Genomic DNA, 21,270 nt, shown 5'->3' on the forward strand with positions numbered 1-21,270 from the left:
CAATTTAGGTGGGAACCGCAGGATCAACAACCTTCATCTGCTGGAGACAGAAGAATACTGATGGGATGCAGAGGGTGCTCATGAGTAATTCCGAACGCCTCACAAGTTTTTTTTTCTGCCTCCATCTGCTGGAATGGGGATATAACCCACAGTCTGGACTGATCCGGGTACGTACAGGGAAATGCTGTTTCAACTGAAGTACAGATCTCCTCATTTGAGTCTCGGTGGCCATATCTGGAAAGATCTGTAACCATTGGCCACAAAAATTAGAATTTTTAAATTTGAATTATTGTTTAAGTACAAACTCTGTCAACATCTAAAGAAAGAGTAACATTAAGGTAGCTCTAGAGGCAATATTACCTTGAGTCTTGGAGGGAAGGTAGTTAAATGAGAACTATCTAAAGATGTTAAAAGTTCTCCTAGGACAAGCAGGATGGTAGTCCTCACAGGTGGGTGACATCAGATGGAGCCTGGCACGGAAAACTTTTCTAGAACTTTGACTGGCACACTGAGCATGCCCAGCTTGCCACTATCCGCGCGTCCACACTTCAGTCTCTCTTTCTTTTCTTTTTTTTTTTTTCCGAGGAGTAGTTTCCTCGTGGTTCTGGAGCTCTGCTCTTCGTTTTTTCTCAAAAAAGTATTCCTGGTCATTTTTTGACTTTTTCCTCCACTGGGTCCCTCTTCTCCAGTCGGTGCCATCCAGCAGCATGGTAGGAGCTGTTTTTCCCCTTCATTGTGGTCGATTCACAGCGTGTTGCTCCTTGGTAGCCGCCGACCATCGACCACTCACCGGCTGTTTTTTATGGTATCCGGTTATGGTATCGGGCCATGTCTATTACTGATCCACATAAGGTCTGTAACCTCTGCCTGAGAGCATTGCACGATGTCCATGGGTGCCATCTGTGTGATCAGATGACCCCAAGGGCCGTCGTGCTCAGCTGGATAAGATGGAAAAGCTTTTTGGATCAAAAAAATCTTATCCATTCACTCCGGCTTCAGGGGTGTTGACTCCTAGAGGCCAAGGGGAAACGGATATGCCATCCCTTTCCACTCCCCCAGTGGGCCAAACTCTCTCTCTCTCTCTTGGAGCCGGAGATAGGCTGTTTCTGATGCTGCATTCCAAGAAATTGGGATCTTCAGCTTCCTCAGCACCAGGGAAAGACCGGGCTGAGCACAGCTGCAAACACTGTCACCGGTTGCCATCGACACAGCCCCGGACCCGATGCAGCATCAGTGGCCGCCGTGTCACCACCGAAGCGCCCCCGTGGGGAAGAGGTATCATACTCTTATCAAACCCAGAAGTTCCAGGCATTCCCCACCAATAACAGTGCTGGGCACCGAGCCTCCTCGGGGCTCCAAGGAAACTCTGGTGACGCTTCCCCCTCCTCCTCCTTATGTTCTCACTTCACCGGACTTTCAAGAGAGGTTGGCGTGCAGGCTTCAGATGGCAGTCTCCGAGCCCTGCAGGGTATCAAATCACCACCAGCACCGGTCCCCATGCCAGTCTCTTTTGGCACCCCCTGCTAGAGCATCTGGATGTCCTAGGCATCCTTCTGACGAAGCCGGTGCCGGGAGGACCGTTGGTTCGTCAGGGGCCTCCGATGCCCTCCTCTGGAGCGATACCTATTATTGGATCCTCCTCCGAGGAAGACTTGCTGCAGCCGTTGGCACCTTGTGACCAACGAGCCCGCGGCCAGAGTTTCCAGGTCCCATTCCTGGGCCGTTGGGGACTTCTGTGCCTTCAATGGCACTGTCAATACCTTCGGCACTGTCAATACCTTCGGTGCCTTCAATGCCCTCGGTGCCAAAACAGAGAGGCCCCATATGACCCCTGGAGGGACAATACCTCTGAGACTTATTCAGATAACTCCAAAGATATTCTTTCAGTGCCTTCTCCTTCGAATGAGAGGCGTAGATCTCCCCCAGAGATTATTTTCTTTGTGGACTTTGACCAGCCCATGGCTAAAACCATTCCATTCCAGCTCCTCATGCAAGAGGACACCTTTCACAAAATACTGGAGGTCCTCCAGTTCGTAGATGCTCCAAAGGAAATAGTAGCTGACCCAGATATTTTTAAGGAACTTCTCCTCCGTTCCTCTGGTTAATCGGAAGGTGGATGCCATCTACCTGGTACAGCAGGCGTTGGGTTTTGAGAGGCGCCATCTCCCACACCAGTCAGTTGTGGTGGAGTCCGCCCTTAAGGCCAAGCGCTCTGCACCCACACCTCTGCCCTGCCAGGGAGAGAGCACAGGGTGTTGGATGCCCTGGGTAGGAAGGTGTTTCAGGGTGCTATGTTAATCATCCTTATCGCCTCCTACCAACTATATATCACCCAATATAACCGGAACCTATGGAAGCTGGTCCAGGAGCTGTCAGATTGCCTGCCTCAACAGCAACAGGATGTGTTCTCCGCAGTAGTACAGCAGGGTCTAGAGGCAGGAAAACACGAGGTTATATCCACCTATGAAGTTTTCGAGACAGCAGCAAGAGTGCCCGCAGGATGACCTGGTTCTGTGCCTCGGACCTTCAGCCAGAGGTCCAAGAAAAGCTGGCACATCTACCTTGTACAAGGTGAGAATCTCTTCGGGGATAAGGTTAGGGACTCGGCTTAATTGAAAGACCAACACGAGACCCTTCAATATCTGTTAGCTAGTGCTTCCGACCCGCCGTCCTTGATCAGGAAATCCTCAAGACAAAGCTCGAGGAAATCATTCTATCATCTGAGGAAATACTATCCTCCTGCCCCATACTGGATCCAAAGGATGTACCTGTCGGCAGCTGGTCCATAGGCCTCAGCCAGCCCCCCCCCCCCCCCCCCAGTAGAGCCCCACCACGGGGTTTTGACTAGGAGCGAGGGAACGTGAGCCAGATAACCATTCCCTCGGCATCCTGCCCCCCAGTGAGAGAGAGGCTGCGTCACTTTGCGCACCTCTGGCCCCACATTAGGTCAGACCAGTGGGTTCTCACCATCATTCACCAAGGATACCAGCTAAATTTCAGGGTCTTCCCTGTGGACTCTCCCCAATGTCTGTCGTGGGCTTCGTCCACTCATCAGGAAATACTTCTAACAGAACGTGCCACCCTTCTAATGGCTGGAGCGGTGGAACCTGTCCCCCACCACCAGCGGGGCAGGGGGGTTCTACTCTCGGTATTTCCTGATACCAAAGAGAACCGGGGGCCTATGCCCTATTCCTTCAAAGAGAAAAGTTCAAGATGGTCTCTCTGGGTACCCTGATCCCACTCCTAAGAAAAGGAGATTGGCTCTGCTCCCTCAACTTGAAAGGTGCCTATGCCCACAATGTGATCTTCCCAGATCTTCACCAAGTGCCTGGCAGTGGTGGGGGCTCACCTCTGACGTTAGAGCGTGCACCTGTTCCCCTACTTGGACAACTGGCTGGTCAAGAGCGCCACTCAGCAGGAGGCACTGCTCTCCTTACACCTGACAATCCAAGTGTTATAATCTCTGGAGTGCTCTGTTAGAAGTATTTCCTGAGGAGTGGATGAAGCCCACAATGGACTTGGGGGAGAGTCTGCAGGAACAACCCTGAAATTTAGCCAGTATCCTTGGAGGAGTTGTTCTGGGAACCGATCAGTCTGAGGACTTTCCCATATCTCATCATGCAGGATCAGGGCAGGCTGCGGCATCCTAACCTCCAGGCCTTGTCACTCACAGCCTGGATGTTGAGAGGCTGATCTTGCAGCCACTTGATCTTTTTGAAGATGTCTCTCAGGTCCTGGTATCTTCTAGAAATCCTTCCACTAGGAAGTCCTATGGACTAAAGTGGAGGAGGTATTCCATGTGGTGTGAGCAAAAAGCCCTAGATCCTTTCTCCTGCGCCACACAAAAACTGCTTGACTACCTTCTGCACCTATCGGAGGCTGGCTTAAAAACCAGGGTTCATCTGAGTGCTATTGGAGTATACCACCAAGGTGTAGATGGTACGCCCATCTCTGTACAGCCCATAGTTATACGCTCATTCGGGGCCTGCTTCAGATGAAGCCTCCCCTAAGGCCTCCCACTATGTCTTGGGACTTCAATATGGTGCTTGCTCAGCTGATGAAAGCTCCTTTTGAGCCACTGCGCACCTATGACTTGACGTGACCTGGAAAGTCATATTTTTGGTGGCGGTCACTTCAGCGTGCAGGATCAGCGAGCTCCAGGCATTAGTGACTTATCCACTTTATACCAAGTTTTATCATGACAACGTGGTCTTGTGCACGCACCCTAAGTTCCTGCCTAACCAGTCAATATTCCTACCAGCATTCTTTCCCAGGCCCCATTCGCACCAAGGTGAACAAGCACTGCACAGTTTGGATTGCAAGTGAGCCTTAGCCTCTTTTAATTTATTTTGATAGGAATAGGTTGGGAGTTACCATTGCCAAACGGACAGTATCCAGTTGGCTAGTAGATTGCATCTTCTATTAAGCCCAGGTGGGACTGCGTATTGGGGGTCATGTCAAGGCTCATTCTGTCAGAGCCATGGCAATGTCAGTGGCCCATTTGCAAGCAGTTCCTGAGGAGGAGAACTGTAAGGCTGCAATGTGGAGTTCTCATCACACTACTGTCTGGATAGGAATGGCTGCCATGACAGGTTCAGCCAGTCTGTCCTCCTGAACCTGTGTGAGGTATAGAACCCAACTCTTCCTACCTAGGGCCCATTGTTTGGGTTTAGGCTGTCTCTTCCTCTGTTACCAACAGCACTGTGGTTGTGTCCATTGGCACCTGGTTGGTGCTTGTTGGTCCCTTTTTGTGTTGGGGAGCTAGGGATTCACCCATGTGTGAGGACTACCATCCTAGAGCAGCAAGCTTTAAATCTACTTCCTGAAACATATTAGCTGTATCAGTAGAAAATTGACACAATTGAGTGAAAGTATTAGTCAATTTTGAATCTATACCAACAACTTTCTATATGTCCTTGATGCAACTCCAACATTGCTCTGTGCTTCAATGACAAGGGGTAATGGGGAATTGGATTCAACAGTAACCAATGAGGGCCCTGAATTTTACGGTCTGAGAAATTGATAAGCATGGGGGTAATGGGGAATTGGATTCAAACAGTAAACAATGAGGGCCCTGACTTTTACAGTCTGAGAAATTGATAAGCATGGGGGTAACGGGGAAATGGATTGAAACAGCAACTAATGAGAGCCATGGGAAACTGATAAGCATGGGGGTAACCTGCATGGTGCAGCAGAAACTACCATAAGCTTGCTGGGCAGACTGGATGGACCTTTTCTACTGTCATTTTTATGTTTCTAAGTTTCATCTCTTCTACCCCAATCCAACATCAGCAAGTCCCCTTTTGGTGGCATCAGAGGGGTGCATAGATCAAAAGACTGGCAATTGGAAACCCTAGATTTATTTATTTATTTATTTTGAACTTTTCTATACCGACATTCATGTGTGGCAAGATACATATCATATCGGTTTACAGTGTAACACAAAATTGCAACAGGCATTACATGGAACTGGGAAAACAGAAGATACAACTGGGGGAAGAATTAGCAACTGTTAACAAGTGAGGCATTTAGAGAACGAAGAATCGATTAGGCAGCAGACTATAAATCTCCACTCGGGCAATTTAAAATAAGTGTAAGTAAAAATAAAATAAGATTAAATAAATAAATATACAATAATAAGTCATTGAAGGAGGTCATGGAAAAATCCCATCAGCACCATCTTGCCTGGAATTGTTTTGGGACATGCTGAGGAAGTCCATTCATGGGTCCCTCCTTAGAGCTCCAGAAGCCTCCCAAAGCAATGATCTTGTTATGGTCTCAGAAGAGAATATATCTTTCCCCAACACCATCATAAGGAACCCAACCAGCAATCCAGATGTTAGTTGCTTAGAGCCACCTTCATGTCTCTAGCAGCCAGTGACGGCCATGGAATCCTACCTCTAGTGTTATCTCAGATCATCAGTCCCTTCCCTTCCCTCAAGCGGGAGTCCCAGCTGTGTCTGCCCCAGTGCAGCAGCTACCTATTCTGGGAACTGGCCCCAATAGGTCAGCTTCATCGGTAACCTTGAAGGGAGTTTACCGCCTATCAGGAGAAAGTACAGAAGGTCTGGTAGCCAGATTCCTCAGGAGTTTTCACCTCCTGAGCTATCAAGGTCCTCTCCCCAGTCACCTTGGTCTTCTATGCCCATGTGAAAAACCAGTCAACATTCTTTAGACTTTGAATTCTTCGCTCATTAAAACATCTTTTGCCTACTTCTGATTTCAGAACTGTAATCCAAGGGTTTATATTGACCATATTAGATAACTGTAATTCTTTATATGCTGGGCTGCTGAAGTATATGATAGGGGTACTCCAATTGCTACAAAACACAGTGGCATGGTTAATTGCCTCTTGTCCTATGTTTAATTTTTGTTGGACTCAAAGCTTTAGGGCAACAAGAACACTCAAAATCAGCAAGAGGTTTTTTTAATCAAATTTATTTGGCTTCTTAAGAAACAAGTGTTCTTGTGAGATGCAATATGCCCTCTATCTGTAATAAGTAGCATCTCCTCCAACACATGAAGAGAGCCTTCTTTTATAATTAAAACATACAGTATTGCCGAAACTTCCAGAAAGGTGTAACCGCCCACAAACACATGATGCTGTTGTCATGACAATCTATCCTGTATAGAAAATGCTTGTGAGGATCACTCCCCCCATTCTAAGAATTCTTAACCAACTAAACCTGTATATCCTCCCACCATACAAGTTCCTGTATCACTCTGGCTTTGATGCACTATGTTCTTCTTGTCTTCTTTTGTTGTGTAAACAAATCGCAGTCTGGGTCTTGAATAGAAGCTAGACTTGAATTCCACTTCTTGGCACCAGGATTCATTCAAAACTGTCACCTCACAGGATCTTCTTTTTCAACTAGTTTCTGTTAGTTGAAATATGCATCTGCAAGACAAAAGCCTGCAGCCTGGACAGTATCTCTGTATTGTGAAGTAAATGGTGCCATTAAATAGGCCTTTTTCCTGTTGTTGCCAGCAAATCTGTCTCAGGGATTTTCTGCAAGTCATGCTCAGAAAAGCACTCAAAGTTCATTCACCTTTGACAAGCCACAATACCGCAAAGGCATCTGGGAATTCTTGGTTATCTGCTCGGCCTATTCTTCATTTCCCTCTATGGGACACCTTTAATGGATAGGTGTCACATCAATCAATCTTCGATGCTAAGCCATGACAAAGGAACTTAAAATGTGTCCTAACCACTAACCTTGGTATTTATCAGATGTAGTGCATAGGTGTATGTCCCTCTAGATTCCTAATTAATATGAATGATACTCCCACAAGCATTCACTAGTTAATCAAACAATAACATCAAAACTAATTTTCACTAGGTAGCTATTAGCTCTATAATGGAGCTATACAGATACCTGCATTATAAAAAAGCCCTACTTCATAATAGCATAATCACATATGTTATCTTTCAGAATCAAGTAAATACATAATAGTGGTATAACATGTAAAGATAAGTACACAGAGAGACCAGTATGAAAGTACTATGTTTCTCATATAATACTAGATATCTTGGGCAAATCTTTTCAAGAAGTACTCTCATTATGAACAACTACCCAGGATAATATTCATTAAAATGGCAAACAGGGATATAATCAATGCACCTTACCAGAAAAGTAAAGAAACCAATAGAATAGAAGAAACAAGAATCAATAGAAGAAACTCATACAGTGTTGTGCATACATGTTATAAAGGTGTTGCAAAGCATAAGACATATTCTAGTCATATGCTGCAGTGATGGAAGATCAAATACAAAGGCATATGCATGATAGGCAAAGGCATAGCAAAAGTCTAAAACATCATACTAATTCTGTAGGGTATTAATGGTGCTATCCAGTATTATGACAACAACCCGTAGCAGTGAAAGCTCTCACTATTTGGCCAGTCCTAATTCACTTGTGGCAGTCATCTGTCCAAGAGATAATACAGCTGTGTATGGCAAGTATTAATTATTAAGGTAGATAATAGTTAGTAATACTGCTTCATCTTCAGATACTTCTAGGGGAAATGGGGCTCATACCCTTCTTATATGATGGTAAGTCGAAATATATTGGGGATAATCATAACAATAAATGAAAGCTGACTCTGTGAGAAAGTCTTTAACATATTATGTGAACTACTTTGCAGAATTGATAAACCATCAGTGTAAGATTTTACACAGGGAAGGAAGGAATGTCATATAAATAAAAGACAGAACTAAGGAAAAGTATATCTTCCCCTTTGGAATCCTAAATAGAAACCAACTAGCTTATAAGTCACAGATAGAGTTTATAGTGAAAGGGCCAAAATAAAAAGAAAAGAACAATGAGCAATTAATATGCCGAAAGATATAGTAATAGAATGTTGCAGATCCCTATAGCAGAGCTCCTCATGTGTAAGGTATGTATTTGTTTCAAGGAGAACAATCTCATAATAAATATCACAAGCTACACTAGTAAAAACTCTTTGTGAAAGAAAGTGAAACAGTCATTAGGTAAAATCTAGTAAATAGTGTCATAGGAAAAAGATATTCAAAGAAGGGTTCAGCGAAAACATTAGAATAAGAGATAGAATATTGAGATATTAAAGATCAGCAAAGTGATTAGCCTAAGTGCAAGCTGCAAAACAAAAGAATAGAAATAGCTTATAACTTAAGCTGGTGTGGAAGAGAAATATAAAGAGATCTCCCTCTTGAACCCTAAATTATCATATTAAAATCACACTGAGACACAGCACCCTCTATGTGATCAAAGCAGCTTCCATAGATAAAGATAAAAAAACCTAGTACATATGCATTTAGCTGATTCAGCATATAAGTATTATAAAGTCTAAGACTGGAACATACTACTGAACTTGGAACATACAAACTAATAAAAACAGCATCACTTCAAATAATATTATTAACTTGAACACCTAAGTGCTGACAGAGAATGAAAGAACCTAAATTCTGCATAAAATCATTCCCACAGAACAAAGAAAAAACAAAAAGCAGGTATAAATTGTACGCCTTGCAGTCCATATAATATGTAAGAAAGTCTGTAACCAAGAATAATTTCTGCATTCAGTGCGTATATAGTTCTTTTAGTGGGATTCAGTGATGATGTCAAGGCAGAATCTCTTAGCTCCTTAGATTAGGTGCATGTGTATGAAGTCAAACCTAAATAAAAGTGCAACAAATCCGATTAAGTAGTAAGAAAATACTTTTATGTCACGTACTCCCTATCTTTAATTTGCCAAATAATCCCCACATTATTTCAAAACATCATGCAATGGTCCAGACCACAAACATAAATACTCAGACTGTACATTAAAACATATATGTCACAGCACTGACCACATAATACATTCATTCATTCCTCATTGTACACATGTAACATAGAACAGACAACATGACAAACTTTTGAGCTCATAAAGAAAAAAATACTTTAAAATATAAAAGAATTGGATCGATCCACAAAAGAAATCAAAAACTCAGGATGAAAATTAAAATAGATCTATTCAAAATGAAAAAGGAATCAAACTGGAATAAACTGCATTCTTCATCTCCCATAGAACAGAGACAGATGCGCTTTGTGCTTTGGTACCCTGGAAAGAAATCTAATATATGACAGTTAATATAATGATTAAAATTAAATTTAAAAATGACATTACAGGTTCCTTAAAAGTCAAACTGCTATTATACCTTAATTCAACAAAAAGCAATCATAAAGCTACTTTCCTTTCTATGATGGTCCACCTCTAGGAGGCGCTGTCCCCTGTGATAAGAGCTACTTCCTTTTACAAATCTAAAATCTTTTTGTTTTCCTATGCTTGTAAACTCCTAACTCGCCTTCTAAAAGAGAAACTTAAAACAGACAACTTTGCACTTAATTAAAAGTCATTTTATTTCCATCCTATATGCATATGTTCCACAAAGTTCTTACTACCAAATCCTGTAAATACCCTAAATAGAAATACGAATCATTTCCAAAAGCACAGACATATCAGCTAGGAGTCTGGAAGTCTGCAAAATAAAAGGATGGCACATACTAATATGCATTAACCAAAAACTTTTCTTACTGGCACATAAATAGATAATAGGCATTGCTGCTTAACTCTCTGCTGTTCACCGTCTCACAATCTTACTCCTTTACATACCGTCGAAACCGTCCACAATACAAACGTCCAATACCTGAACTCCCATCAAAACAAGCAACCTAATTCATTTCCTTTCTTCTAAAAGTTAGCAGCTACTGAGGTATAATCAAAACTGAGAAATATTTATCATCCTTACTGCTGCATGCCGTCCGTTTATTTCTGACCTGTGTTTAAGTTAAAATAAATCATATCTTCACACAATTAAATGCAACTGACTTACATCTTTTCTCTACTTTTACCCAAAACATTCTAAATTTCCCACCTCACAACCTTCTGCATATTCATTCGTACCTACCAGCAGCATCATAAAAATAAATCTCTTCCCTCTTTAACATTACGTCATCTCTCATCCCTAATATTCACTTTCCCCATACTTTCAACACAAATTTCTGTTTTCACATTAAACAGATCAATTCATTAGTCCCTCTTCTATCACCTTTGCACTCAGTCCTATAACATACTTAAACCTCAAACCTCTCAGCAGAACTGTAAAATCCACTTTAAAAGTGACTCACTCCCAGGTTTTTTTTTTCTTTCTTCTCAAACACATTCCTAAGGGGGGGTTCACCTCCTCTCCCGCCAAACAACTGTTACACTCAATGAATAGGTTTGTTAAGTGATAAAACACTTAAACAGATCATTTCATTAAAATGGAGTCGCTCTCTTGTGGTATATCTATAGATTGTTTTCCTTTCTTTCTCTCTGCCTATGCACCTGACCAAAGAAAAAACGATACATCCCTCTCCAATGATAAATCAAATCTAATTATGAATGGCTTTAAATAAACACAGGTTCATGCTTTCGTTCTTACCAAATAAAAGGAAACACACTGCACATAGTGCTACAATCTCTTCACAAGAAACTCTTGTTAATCACACAATTCTAAAAACTTAGATGCCAATATGAGCATCTCTGCATTAATGGTGGGAAATAAAACTACCTGGGCAAACTGGATGGACGGCTTGTGCTCCTTCTGCCAGCATTGCTATGTTTCTATGTTTACTGTAAACACAAATCCTTGAAGCCAGCCAGAGCTGATGAAAAACAACATAGCACTGAAAGATTCCTTTCTCTGTTTAATGAACTGCAGCAATTAATTCAAATGTCCCTATATACCACACTGCCAGCAGTTCACTAATGTCCAGATTTAAGTTTCAACTACAATCACTAAACTTTTCTTACAAGGAACCATTTTACACAAAATCTTAACTTATATAAATAGATGCACACAGACAAAAATAGGCTTCCTTGTTAAAGCTAATCAAAGAAGGAAAAGAAATTAACCACATGTAACCTGCTGTAAAAGATTAAAGCCATTAGCACCTTCCTGTAAGAACAACAACCAAACTTTGGGGAATATTCCACTAAACAAAAACTCCTTCTCATACTAATTATAACTTTCAACTTACCAATTTTAATTTATTCCCTCCTTCTCCTTCTGAATCTACACACTCACAACTGCTCTACTCAGCCGCTCCCCAGGTGTAAAGTGAAACTGCTGCCGAGCCTAAAGCCATGCGGTCTGAGGACAAAAGACCCCAGACTGACTAGTGCTGGCTACCTCTGTTTTTTCAACTGTTCAATCTGAAAATAGCATAACTTAGTTTAGATTTTAATCAAATCATCAACTCATGTCCTGTCTCCCTAACATACATTAAAAAACATTTTGCAAAAAGTATTCTGAACCCGATGCAACACACAATCTATATACACTGTACAACAAATAAAATAAAAACATTGATACTTACAGATTTTTCCTTTTTTTTTTTTTTTTTTTCTTGGTACATACTCACAAAATGGATCCTACTTCATTCCACATCTGCTCCGAACTCATAATAGTTCGGGATAACCTCCAGTCTACCTGGGCAACTCAATCTTTGAATGACCAGCCAATGAACCATTCAAGAACCTAGTGCTAGTTTGTCCACCAAACATAACACTACAGCTTATTAATAATTAATAATTATAATAACAACAGCTATTAGAGTCCCATCTGGGGTGCCAAAATGTTTAATTTTTGTTGGACTCAAAGCTTTAGGGCAACAAGAACACTCAAAATCAGCAAGAGGTTTTTTTAATCAAATTTATTTGGCTTCTTAAGAAACAAGTGTTCTTGTGAGATGCAATATGCCCTCTATTTGTAATAAGTAGCATCTCCTCCAACACATGAAGAGAGCCTTCTTTTATAATTAAAACATACAGTATTGCCGAAACTTCCAGAAAGGTGTAACCGCCCACAAACACATGATGCTGTTGTCATGACAATCTATCCTGTATAGAAATGCTTGTGAGGATCACTCCCCCCATTCTAAGAATTCTTAACCAACTAAACCTGTATATCCTCCCACCATACAAGTTCCTGTATCACTCTGGCTTTGATGCACTATGTTCTTCTTGTCTTCTTTTGTTGTGTAAACAAATCGCAGTCTGGGTCTTGAATAGAAGCTAGACTTGAATTCCACTTCTTGGCACCAGGATTCATTCAAAACTGTCACCTCACAGGATCTTCTTTTTCAACTAGTTTCTGTTAGTTGAAATATGCATCTGCAAGACAAAAGCCTGCAGCCTGGACAGTATCTCTGTATTGTGAAGTAAATGGTGCCATTAAATAGGCCTTTTTCCTGTTGTTGCCAGCAAATCTGTCTCAGGGATTTTCTGCAAGTCATGCTCAGAAAAGCACTCAAAGTTCATTCACCTTTGACAAGCCACAATACCGCAAAGGCATCTGGGAATTCTTGGTTATCTGCTCGTCCTATTCTTCACCTATTAGAAAGCACATTTTCCCTGTGCTTTGGTGACTCCATTGCTTCCTATCAAGTATAGGATTCCGTTTAAACTGATGATGTTAGGTTATAAAGCTCTTTGAGAAGATGGTCCAGCTTATTTGGCTAAAACAACTGGTGAGTTATGTGCCCCAATGCTCCTTATGGTCTGCAGACAAAGGTTTTCTTGAAACTTCCATTGTTAAAGCCATCCATTTGCAAGCCATTCATGCCAGAGCTTTTTCTGTTACTGGCTTTACTCTGTTACATGCTCTACCCATGGAGCTGAGAAATGTTGCTGATTACAAATGTTTAAGAAAACAACTGAAAGCCTACTTCTTTCATTTGGCTTTTTCATGAATGTTCTGCCCCTTATTTTGCATTTGATGTATGTGTGTTATGTTCTATGTTATGACCTGTTGTGGTGGTGATTTTTGTAATTTACAATTGTATTGTATTATGCTTTATTGTTAATTACCTAGCACAGTTTTCCGTTATAGGCGGTATATTAAAATCTTTAAATAAATAAATCCTGTTTCGGTAAAACTCAGATACACATTAAACATAAAAATTACAAAGTGGAGCCTAGGTACTGATAGACCAGTATGCAAATTAAAATCTACTACTACTACTACCAAAACCGAAAATCTGAAGAAGATATCTATAATTAACTCCAGTAATTCAGAGTCAAAGGAATCTGAAGAATGCGTTGGACAATATACCAATAAAAGACCTATGTTATTGTTCAAACTAATATTCATTAATAAGCACTCTGAGCCTTTTATTTACTCCAGATAAATTCTGGACACTGGAATCAATCTCAACAATTCTTATCCCACCTCCCTTTTCTCCAGTCTGGGTTGGTAGATGAATGAAAAAACTTTGGGATTGAGTTGTGATACACTTACTTTCATGCAACCAAGTCTCTTTTAAACAAAACAAGCTTACCTGTTGCTTTAATATTAGGTTATGAAGAATATATCGGTTATTAACATTTTTGTAACCTAACATTTGATGTGAAAACATTTCCTCCTAACTGACTCTGATTGCGAGTAATCAGAAAAAAAAAGGCTCCTACTGTCCCTTCTCTTCTTCCTGTGTGTCCAGGTCTTGGAACTCTAATGTAAGGCATACCTTCCTTGCTAGAACATTCTGTACTGTACATTCACTGAGCATACCCAAATACCTCCTAAAAATAAACACACAATGAAGTTCTAATAAAGAATAGACTGGCAGAATTGCAATAAGATGAAAACAGAACATTGGGGTCACCTGCAGTTCAACTCAAAACTGCACTGAAATGATTATATTGTGCTTCCAAGAAAGGCATAGGGGGATTTATTTATGTATTTTATTTATTTACAAGTATTTCTTCACTGCACAGTCCAATACATTGTGGCAGTTAACTGTACATTTATAAAATCATTTAACAAAACTATTGATGTAGAACATACAAACTAAGCTCAACACAGAAAGAAAAAAAACCATTACATATTAACAGCTAATTAAAACAAAAGAAACAGTTCTCATCCCTACAGGATGTCTACATATCAATCTAAAATCCACTTAAAATTGCAAAAAAAAATCACAATATAATAACTTTCCCTGAGTGACAGTTACAACCCTAAATGAAAAGCAAGGAGGTAACCTACAAGCTAGAGGATGGAAATGAAGAAAAGAGTGCATGGCAGTAACTTGCTGGTGCGGCGGTTACTACCCCTAATCAATAAGCCTTGATACTTTTGATGAAACTGCAACATTTCTCGCTGCTTCAACAGCAGGTGGAAAAAGAGGAGTTGGACTCAAACACCAACCAAGGACCCCAACTTTTACAGAGCAACAATTACTACCCTTAGGGGTAGATTTTCATATATACGCGCGGGTGTATATGTGCGTACGCTACCCGGTGCGCACACATGTATGCCCGATTTTATAACGTGTGTGAAATCGGAGTGGCCTGTGAGGGAACTTCCCTTCCCCCTAATCTGACCTCCCCCCCCCCCCCCCCCCCCCCCCCAATTTTTATTTTACCTTTTGCGCCTGCCTGCAGCCTGCCAGCACGCGATCTTCCGACACAGTGGCAATTGGCCGCTGTGCTGGAGTCTTCTGGCCCTGCCACCAGACCGCCCCTTTTGTAAAACCCCGGGACTTAGACGTGTGACACCGGGCCTTTATAAAATAGACCCGGCACGTGTAAATCCCCCCCCCCCCCCCCACGCACGTAAATCCTCTGAAAATCAGCCCCTTAACCAATAAGCCTTGATGCTTTTGACGAAACGACATCGCCACTTTCTGCTTTGATAGGGGTGGGGGGGAAGTGGAAGAAGAATTGGATTCAGAAGACAACCAACACGGTCTGGGATACTGATACCCAGACATAAGTGAAAAAGCACAGGACTGCTTCTAAAGCCAAGTCCATAAGCAAAACACAGTGCTGTCTAAATTTTCAAGAAAGCACATCATCCAATAAAAATGTTGCTAGCAGCACATTTTTTATGGGTTATCATAAGGCTTGGGAATAACTGCACAGAGCAGCAGTTGCTACACTTAAGAGAAATGTGGAGGTAACCTGCACTGCATGGCAAATACTACCATAAGAAGCTGGGCAGACTGGATGGACCATTTGGTCCTTTTCTGCCATCATTACTATGTTAACTTGCATAGGGTAACGGTTTCAACCCCCAAACCCTTGCTGAGCAGACTGTATTGGGTCATTTCAGTCTTTTTCTGCCATCATGTTCTATATTTGAACATGCCATACTGGGTCAGACCAAGGGTCCATCAAGCCCAGCATCCTGTTTCCAACAGTGGCCCATCCAGGCCATGAGAAACTGGCAAGTACCCACAAACAAAGTCTATCCCATGCTACTGTTTCTAATAATAGCAGTGGCTATTCTCAAAGTCAACTTTGAGCCGAATAATATACTTTCACAGTTACTCCGTCTCCAACCCCTTTACTAATAATGGCCTTCCCCACACTACTCAATCTAATTCATGACTTTTCACAAATTATCGAAGCATCCCCTACCTTCACAAATACAGGCACTGTCCTAGAATCTTTATCCAGATATCTGCCACCACCTTCCTTCCTTATCCTTTCTTTGCAGTTTGTGTCCTCCCTTAGTTTTCTGCTCCCTCCCCTCCCCTCCCCCTCCCCCTCGTACCTCCCACTCTTCATTCCACACCCTTATAAATATGCTATTATCATGTATATAGACTATTATTTTCATGTAAATTATCATGTATATAAACTATTATCATGTAAATATTCTATTTTCATGCACAGTTTATATCATAATCATCTGTTCAAGTTTTTTCCTGTTACAATGTATTCAGTTTTACCCTGTTTGATGTAAACAGTTGTGAAGGTTTACTCCAAACCATGGTATATAAAAACTGACAAATAAATAATAGCAGATAATGGACTTCTCCTCCAAGAACTTATCCAATCCTTTTTTAAACGCAGCTACACAAACTGCACTAAACACATCCTCTGACAACAAATTCCAGAGTTTAATTGTGCGTTGAGTGAAAAAGAACTTTCTCTGATTAGTGTTAAATGTGCCTCATGCTATCTTCAAGGAGTACCCCCTAGTCTTTCTATTATCTGAAAGACTAAATAACTGATTCACATTAACCCGTTCTAGACATCTCATGATTTTAAACACCTCTATGATATCCTCCCTCAGCCGTCTCTTCTCCAAGCTGAAAAGTCCTAACCTCTTTAGTCTTTCCTCATAGGGGAGGTGTTCCATTCCTTTTATCATTTTGGTAGCCCTTCTCTGTACCTTCTCCATCGCAATTATATCTTTTTTGAGATGCGGTGACCAGAATTGTACACAGTATTCAAAGTGCGGTCTCACCATGGAGATGTGGTTCCCCACGGGGCCCCTCCCCATGGGAGGAGTCATCACCACTGTGACTAAGAGTCCGCACTATGCCATAAACCCAACAATATAATATGTTCTGTGATTTTGATATTTAAAACATTTTCCACTATTTTTCCTGGCACTGAAGTCAGGCTAACCAGTCTGTAGTTTCCCGGATCACCACTGGAGCCCTTTTTAAATATTGGGGTTACATTAGCCACCCTCCAGTCTTCAGGTACAATGGATGATTTTAATGACAGGTTACAAATTTTTAGTAATAGGTCTGAAATTTCATTTTTGAGTTCCTTCAGAACCCTGGGGTGTATACCATCCGGTCCAGGTAATTTGCTACTCTTCAGTTTGTCAATCAGGCCTACCACATCTTCTAGGTTCACCGTGATTTGGTTCAGTCCATCTGAATTATCACTCATGAAAACCTTCTCCGATAGGGGTATCTCCCCAACATCCTCTTCAGTAAACACTGAAGCAGAAAAATCATTTAATCTTTCCACGATGGCCTTATCTACTCTAATTGCCCCTTTAACCCCTCGATCTTCTAACGGTCCAACTGACTCCCTCAGAGGCTTTCTGCTTCGGATATGTTTTTTAAAGTTTTTACTGTGAGTTTTTGCCTCTATGGCCAATTTCTTTTCATACATTCATCAAAATTAAAATCAATAATTTGTTAAAAAAAAAAAAATGAAGTCAATTTAAAATAATCAAAAAGCCTGCTCACAAAGGGGCAGGACAAGTCCCTGTGGCTTGCTCCTTTGGTAATGCACTGGTGGCAGTTCTATGTCATGAGGCAGCATCCTAGAAAAGCAGTGTGGACTGGAGCAATCCCCTGATGAAAATACATCAGGCCCCTTCCTCCCAGGTACCGTGCTGGCAAAGATTCTGTGCCCTCAGTCTTACAGCTGGTTCTTTACCTTCTTGCTGGCCAGTATCACCAGATGGGTGGGGTTATGTTGGTAGGCAGCAAGGGGAGCTTCCCAGAAGAGCAGCAAGTACTCCTGGGGGAATTCTGTGCAAAATAAATGTAAAATTATGTGCACAAAAACTTAAAATTCTGCAAACTTTATATTGGTCAAAATATCACAATTTACATGACAGTCTTTAAGTAATTACATTTTAAATTAATATAGAAAAAAGTTATTATTTAGAGATGCAGAATTTTAAATATTTTGAGCAGAATTTCCCTAGAAATTCACTGTAAGTGTCCCTTCTACTCACTCTCCCTACTCTCTGGCCACTTTGCCCTCTCAGGCCCCAACTCCTCCACTTGCCAGTATCTCTCCCCTCCATCTCTAGGCTCAACCCTTTCCACTCTATCGCCAGTCCCAGAGTTTGACCCTGATCTCAGTACTGCCCCTCACACAAGCTCCCTCTGTCTCTCCCTCTCTCTAGCACACATACACACACCCTCAAACATGCTCCCTTACTCTCTTGCACTCACACATCCCCTCATACAGGCTCCCTCTCTCTTGCACACACCCACACAAGCTCCCTTTCTGTCTCTCTCTCTCATGCACCCCTTCACCCAGGCTGTCTCACACATACACAATCCCTTCACACAGGCTAGCACCCTCACATACACACAATCCCTTTTTCATACACACATGCTCCCAGTCTCTCTCACACATACAGTCTCCTCATATAGGCTCTCTCTCTCTGGCATCCACACTCAAGCATCTCTCCCCCCCCCCCCCCCCCCGGCTCTCTCACCTCCCATACTCTCACACCCTCCTGCTCATCCCCCCTGCTCTCTCACCCTCCCCCATACCTCCTCCCTTCTCTCACACCCCCTCCCATGCCCTCTGTCACTCTCTCCTCACACCCCTTCCCCTCTCAAATCTGCTTCCCTTCCCCTCACCCCCTCCTTTCCCCTTTCTCACACCTCTCTCCCCCACACACATTCACTCTCACCAGGGCTTTCATCTTCGCCACGAGTGGAGCCCACTCCATTTGCGACACATGGGGGCCTTCATCTTCACCACAAACGGTGCACCGGGGCCTTTATCGTTGCTGCGAGTGGAGCATGTCCCGCGGCACTCGGGGGCATTCATCTTCACCGCGAACGACGTGCCGGGGCCTTCATCTTTGCCACGAATGGCACGCCGGGGCCTTCGTCATCTCATACACCGTTTGCAGCATGCCACGGTCTCCTCTGCCATTTTCTGTGCAGAATTTGCCAATTCTGCTCAGTAAATGGCAGGTCTGCACAGGGGGGAGTTCTGCGCAAATTCTGCACTCCACAGTAGCGCAGAATTTCCCCAGGACTAAGCAAGGGGCTGAAGCAGTGCCTCCTGCACAGAATAAAAATCCCTTTTCTGACCATTCTGAATATTTCTTTTGAAAGTTCAAATCATATTGACTATCAGCCAATTATTATCCCTGATAATAGCAAAAACTGCTATTAACTCTGGGATCTTTTTTTCCTTTTCGGTTCTGTATCAGAATTTTGTTTACATGATTAGAGCTCTCATATTTTAGGGACTGATATACTATTATGAAAAGACCTTGTTTTCCTTTCACCAAAGTCTGCTGGTTCTGTATTAGTGTGCTTTACAGAGAAATATAAATCAAATGAAATGAATACTTGTTTTCTATCTTTTTAAAGGCTTTATCCTGTGGATAAGAGCAGAGTGAATGAATTTGGTGAGACTTATGAAGAAAAGCCTAAAAGAAAATCGCACATGGATTAAACATCAAGTTCCAGGAGAAGCATCTCTTTAGGCTGTCATTGGCTTTATCTAATGAAGAATGCTTTTAAATGATAAAAGAAATTGTTTGGATTGTCCAGTAACAGAGTATTTTTGAAAGCTATGATGAATATTCATGGACAGATTTTTCTCTACATTGCCAAAGTCTTCAAATGTATGTTTTGTTTTTTTTAACAGCACAAAATTTGTGTTTCAGACCTTAATTTGATTTGTTTTGTCTATGTAAAAAGGTTTGCCAAGAATTACTGTATGTCAGATATAGTTGTCAACCATCTTTAAACAACTATAATTAAAGTTGTCATTTGTTGGATTATTTTATATAGACTAGCATCACTAACTAGTAATGATACATTACTGGCAGAAAAAGCCTTTTATACCATTTTCTGTGGACCATTTTAGACATCCTGTGAAGTATTTCATTTCATGTTGAATATGCTCCCTTTTTCCTTGAAGCATGTTTGGATGTGAAGAATCACCCCCCCCCCCCCCCACACACACACACACACTTCTTCAGAGCTGTTCCTTTAAGGCTGTATAAAATGGTGCAAGACACATACTGGATTCCCAAAACCTTGATTCAGGAAAGGGTGAGCCTTATTTTTATATTGTCTTTGCTATAATTTAGCATTATTTAGCACTAACAACATTTGCACAGCCAGTTCAAAGATTATGGTCCACGATGTCACGTTAACTGTGAATACTTAGATAAGTATGAACATGTAGTTTTAAACCAACTAAACAAGGCTTCTTAAAGTAGCCTTGTTGTAAAGAACAACAATTTGTTACTTTTTGGGACTGACAAAAATGTTGCTCTTAAAGCAGCCAGTACTACCAAAGTTTATTTTTCAATACTTGACTTTACAGTGTCAACAAAAATATAAATAAGATGCTCTCAATCATTTCAGTGCTAAAGTGAGTTTCTCTATATTCCCTTACATGGGTTTTTTCACTATGTCTATGTCAGTAAATCAAGAAGTCACTCTGCTAATTATAAATTCATGTTGGTATCATCCTGATGCATCCAAAGTATGAATAGAGTAATAAAAATAAAATGACCCAAAGTAGGTAGATTAAAAAAAAAATTATTCAAGTCCATGAATTTGGTGTACTTTTCAATTTTACCCTATTGAAAATGAGATCGCCCTCCTCATAGCGAGGGTAAATGGCAAGATGGGGTCAACCTATTAAACAAATTTCATCCCAATCAGTCTACTTGCATAGGTTTTTTCAGTTCTCTGTGTCAGCCAAAAGTGTTTTCATTAAACCCATTTGTATCAGAACCTGTTTAGCGAATGTATTTCAATTATTTTTTGATTCCAAAGAAATTGGACAGAATAGAACTCATTTTAAGATGGAGTCCCAGATTACTATTCTTCAAGTGGTCAGTTTGCAGGATCTTCAAGATGTATAGTTTTATTATCTTAATTGTAGATAATAAAACTATCAGAAGGTCCTGAGATTTGCTATCTAAAGCCATATTTAAGTACTGGACTTATTGTGGTTGTGCATTCAAGGCATCCTCATGTTTCCCTGTGTTGACAGTCTGCTTGTAAGAGGTCTATCCTTTCAAAAAGTTATTTAGGCAAAAGATACTGAAATCACTTTGTCATGAATCTGGCTGCTAGGCAGCACAAACACACACTGCCAGCAGGGGCCATCACTGGGCAACTTGGACCCGCCCTAGCTGCCACCTTGAAGGCTGTATGACACAGCAGGGCCAGCACTATAAGAATCTCTCTCACAATTTACTCCCCACCTCAGAGTGGAGTCTCCTCTCTGCCT

The 21,270-nt window shown here is 41.5% G+C and overlaps 1 protein-coding gene across 1 annotated transcript in view; it reads left to right on the top strand.

The window, feature by feature from the left end:
• The window catches only part of CLPTM1L (CLPTM1 like), a 358,381-nt gene extending 337,689 nt beyond the window's left edge, over positions 1-20,692 (top strand). The window contains 1 exon segment of the mRNA XM_029589936.1: positions 19,386-20,692. Within this exon segment, the coding sequence (XP_029445796.1) occupies positions 19,386-19,470 (85 nt within the window). The 3' untranslated portion in view covers positions 19,471-20,692.
• The last annotated feature ends 578 nt before the right edge of the window (positions 20,693-21,270 follow it).

The sequence above is a fragment of the Rhinatrema bivittatum genome, chromosome 2, assembly GCF_901001135.1.
Source record: "Rhinatrema bivittatum chromosome 2, aRhiBiv1.1, whole genome shotgun sequence".
NCBI lineage: Eukaryota > Metazoa > Chordata > Amphibia > Gymnophiona > Rhinatrematidae > Rhinatrema > Rhinatrema bivittatum.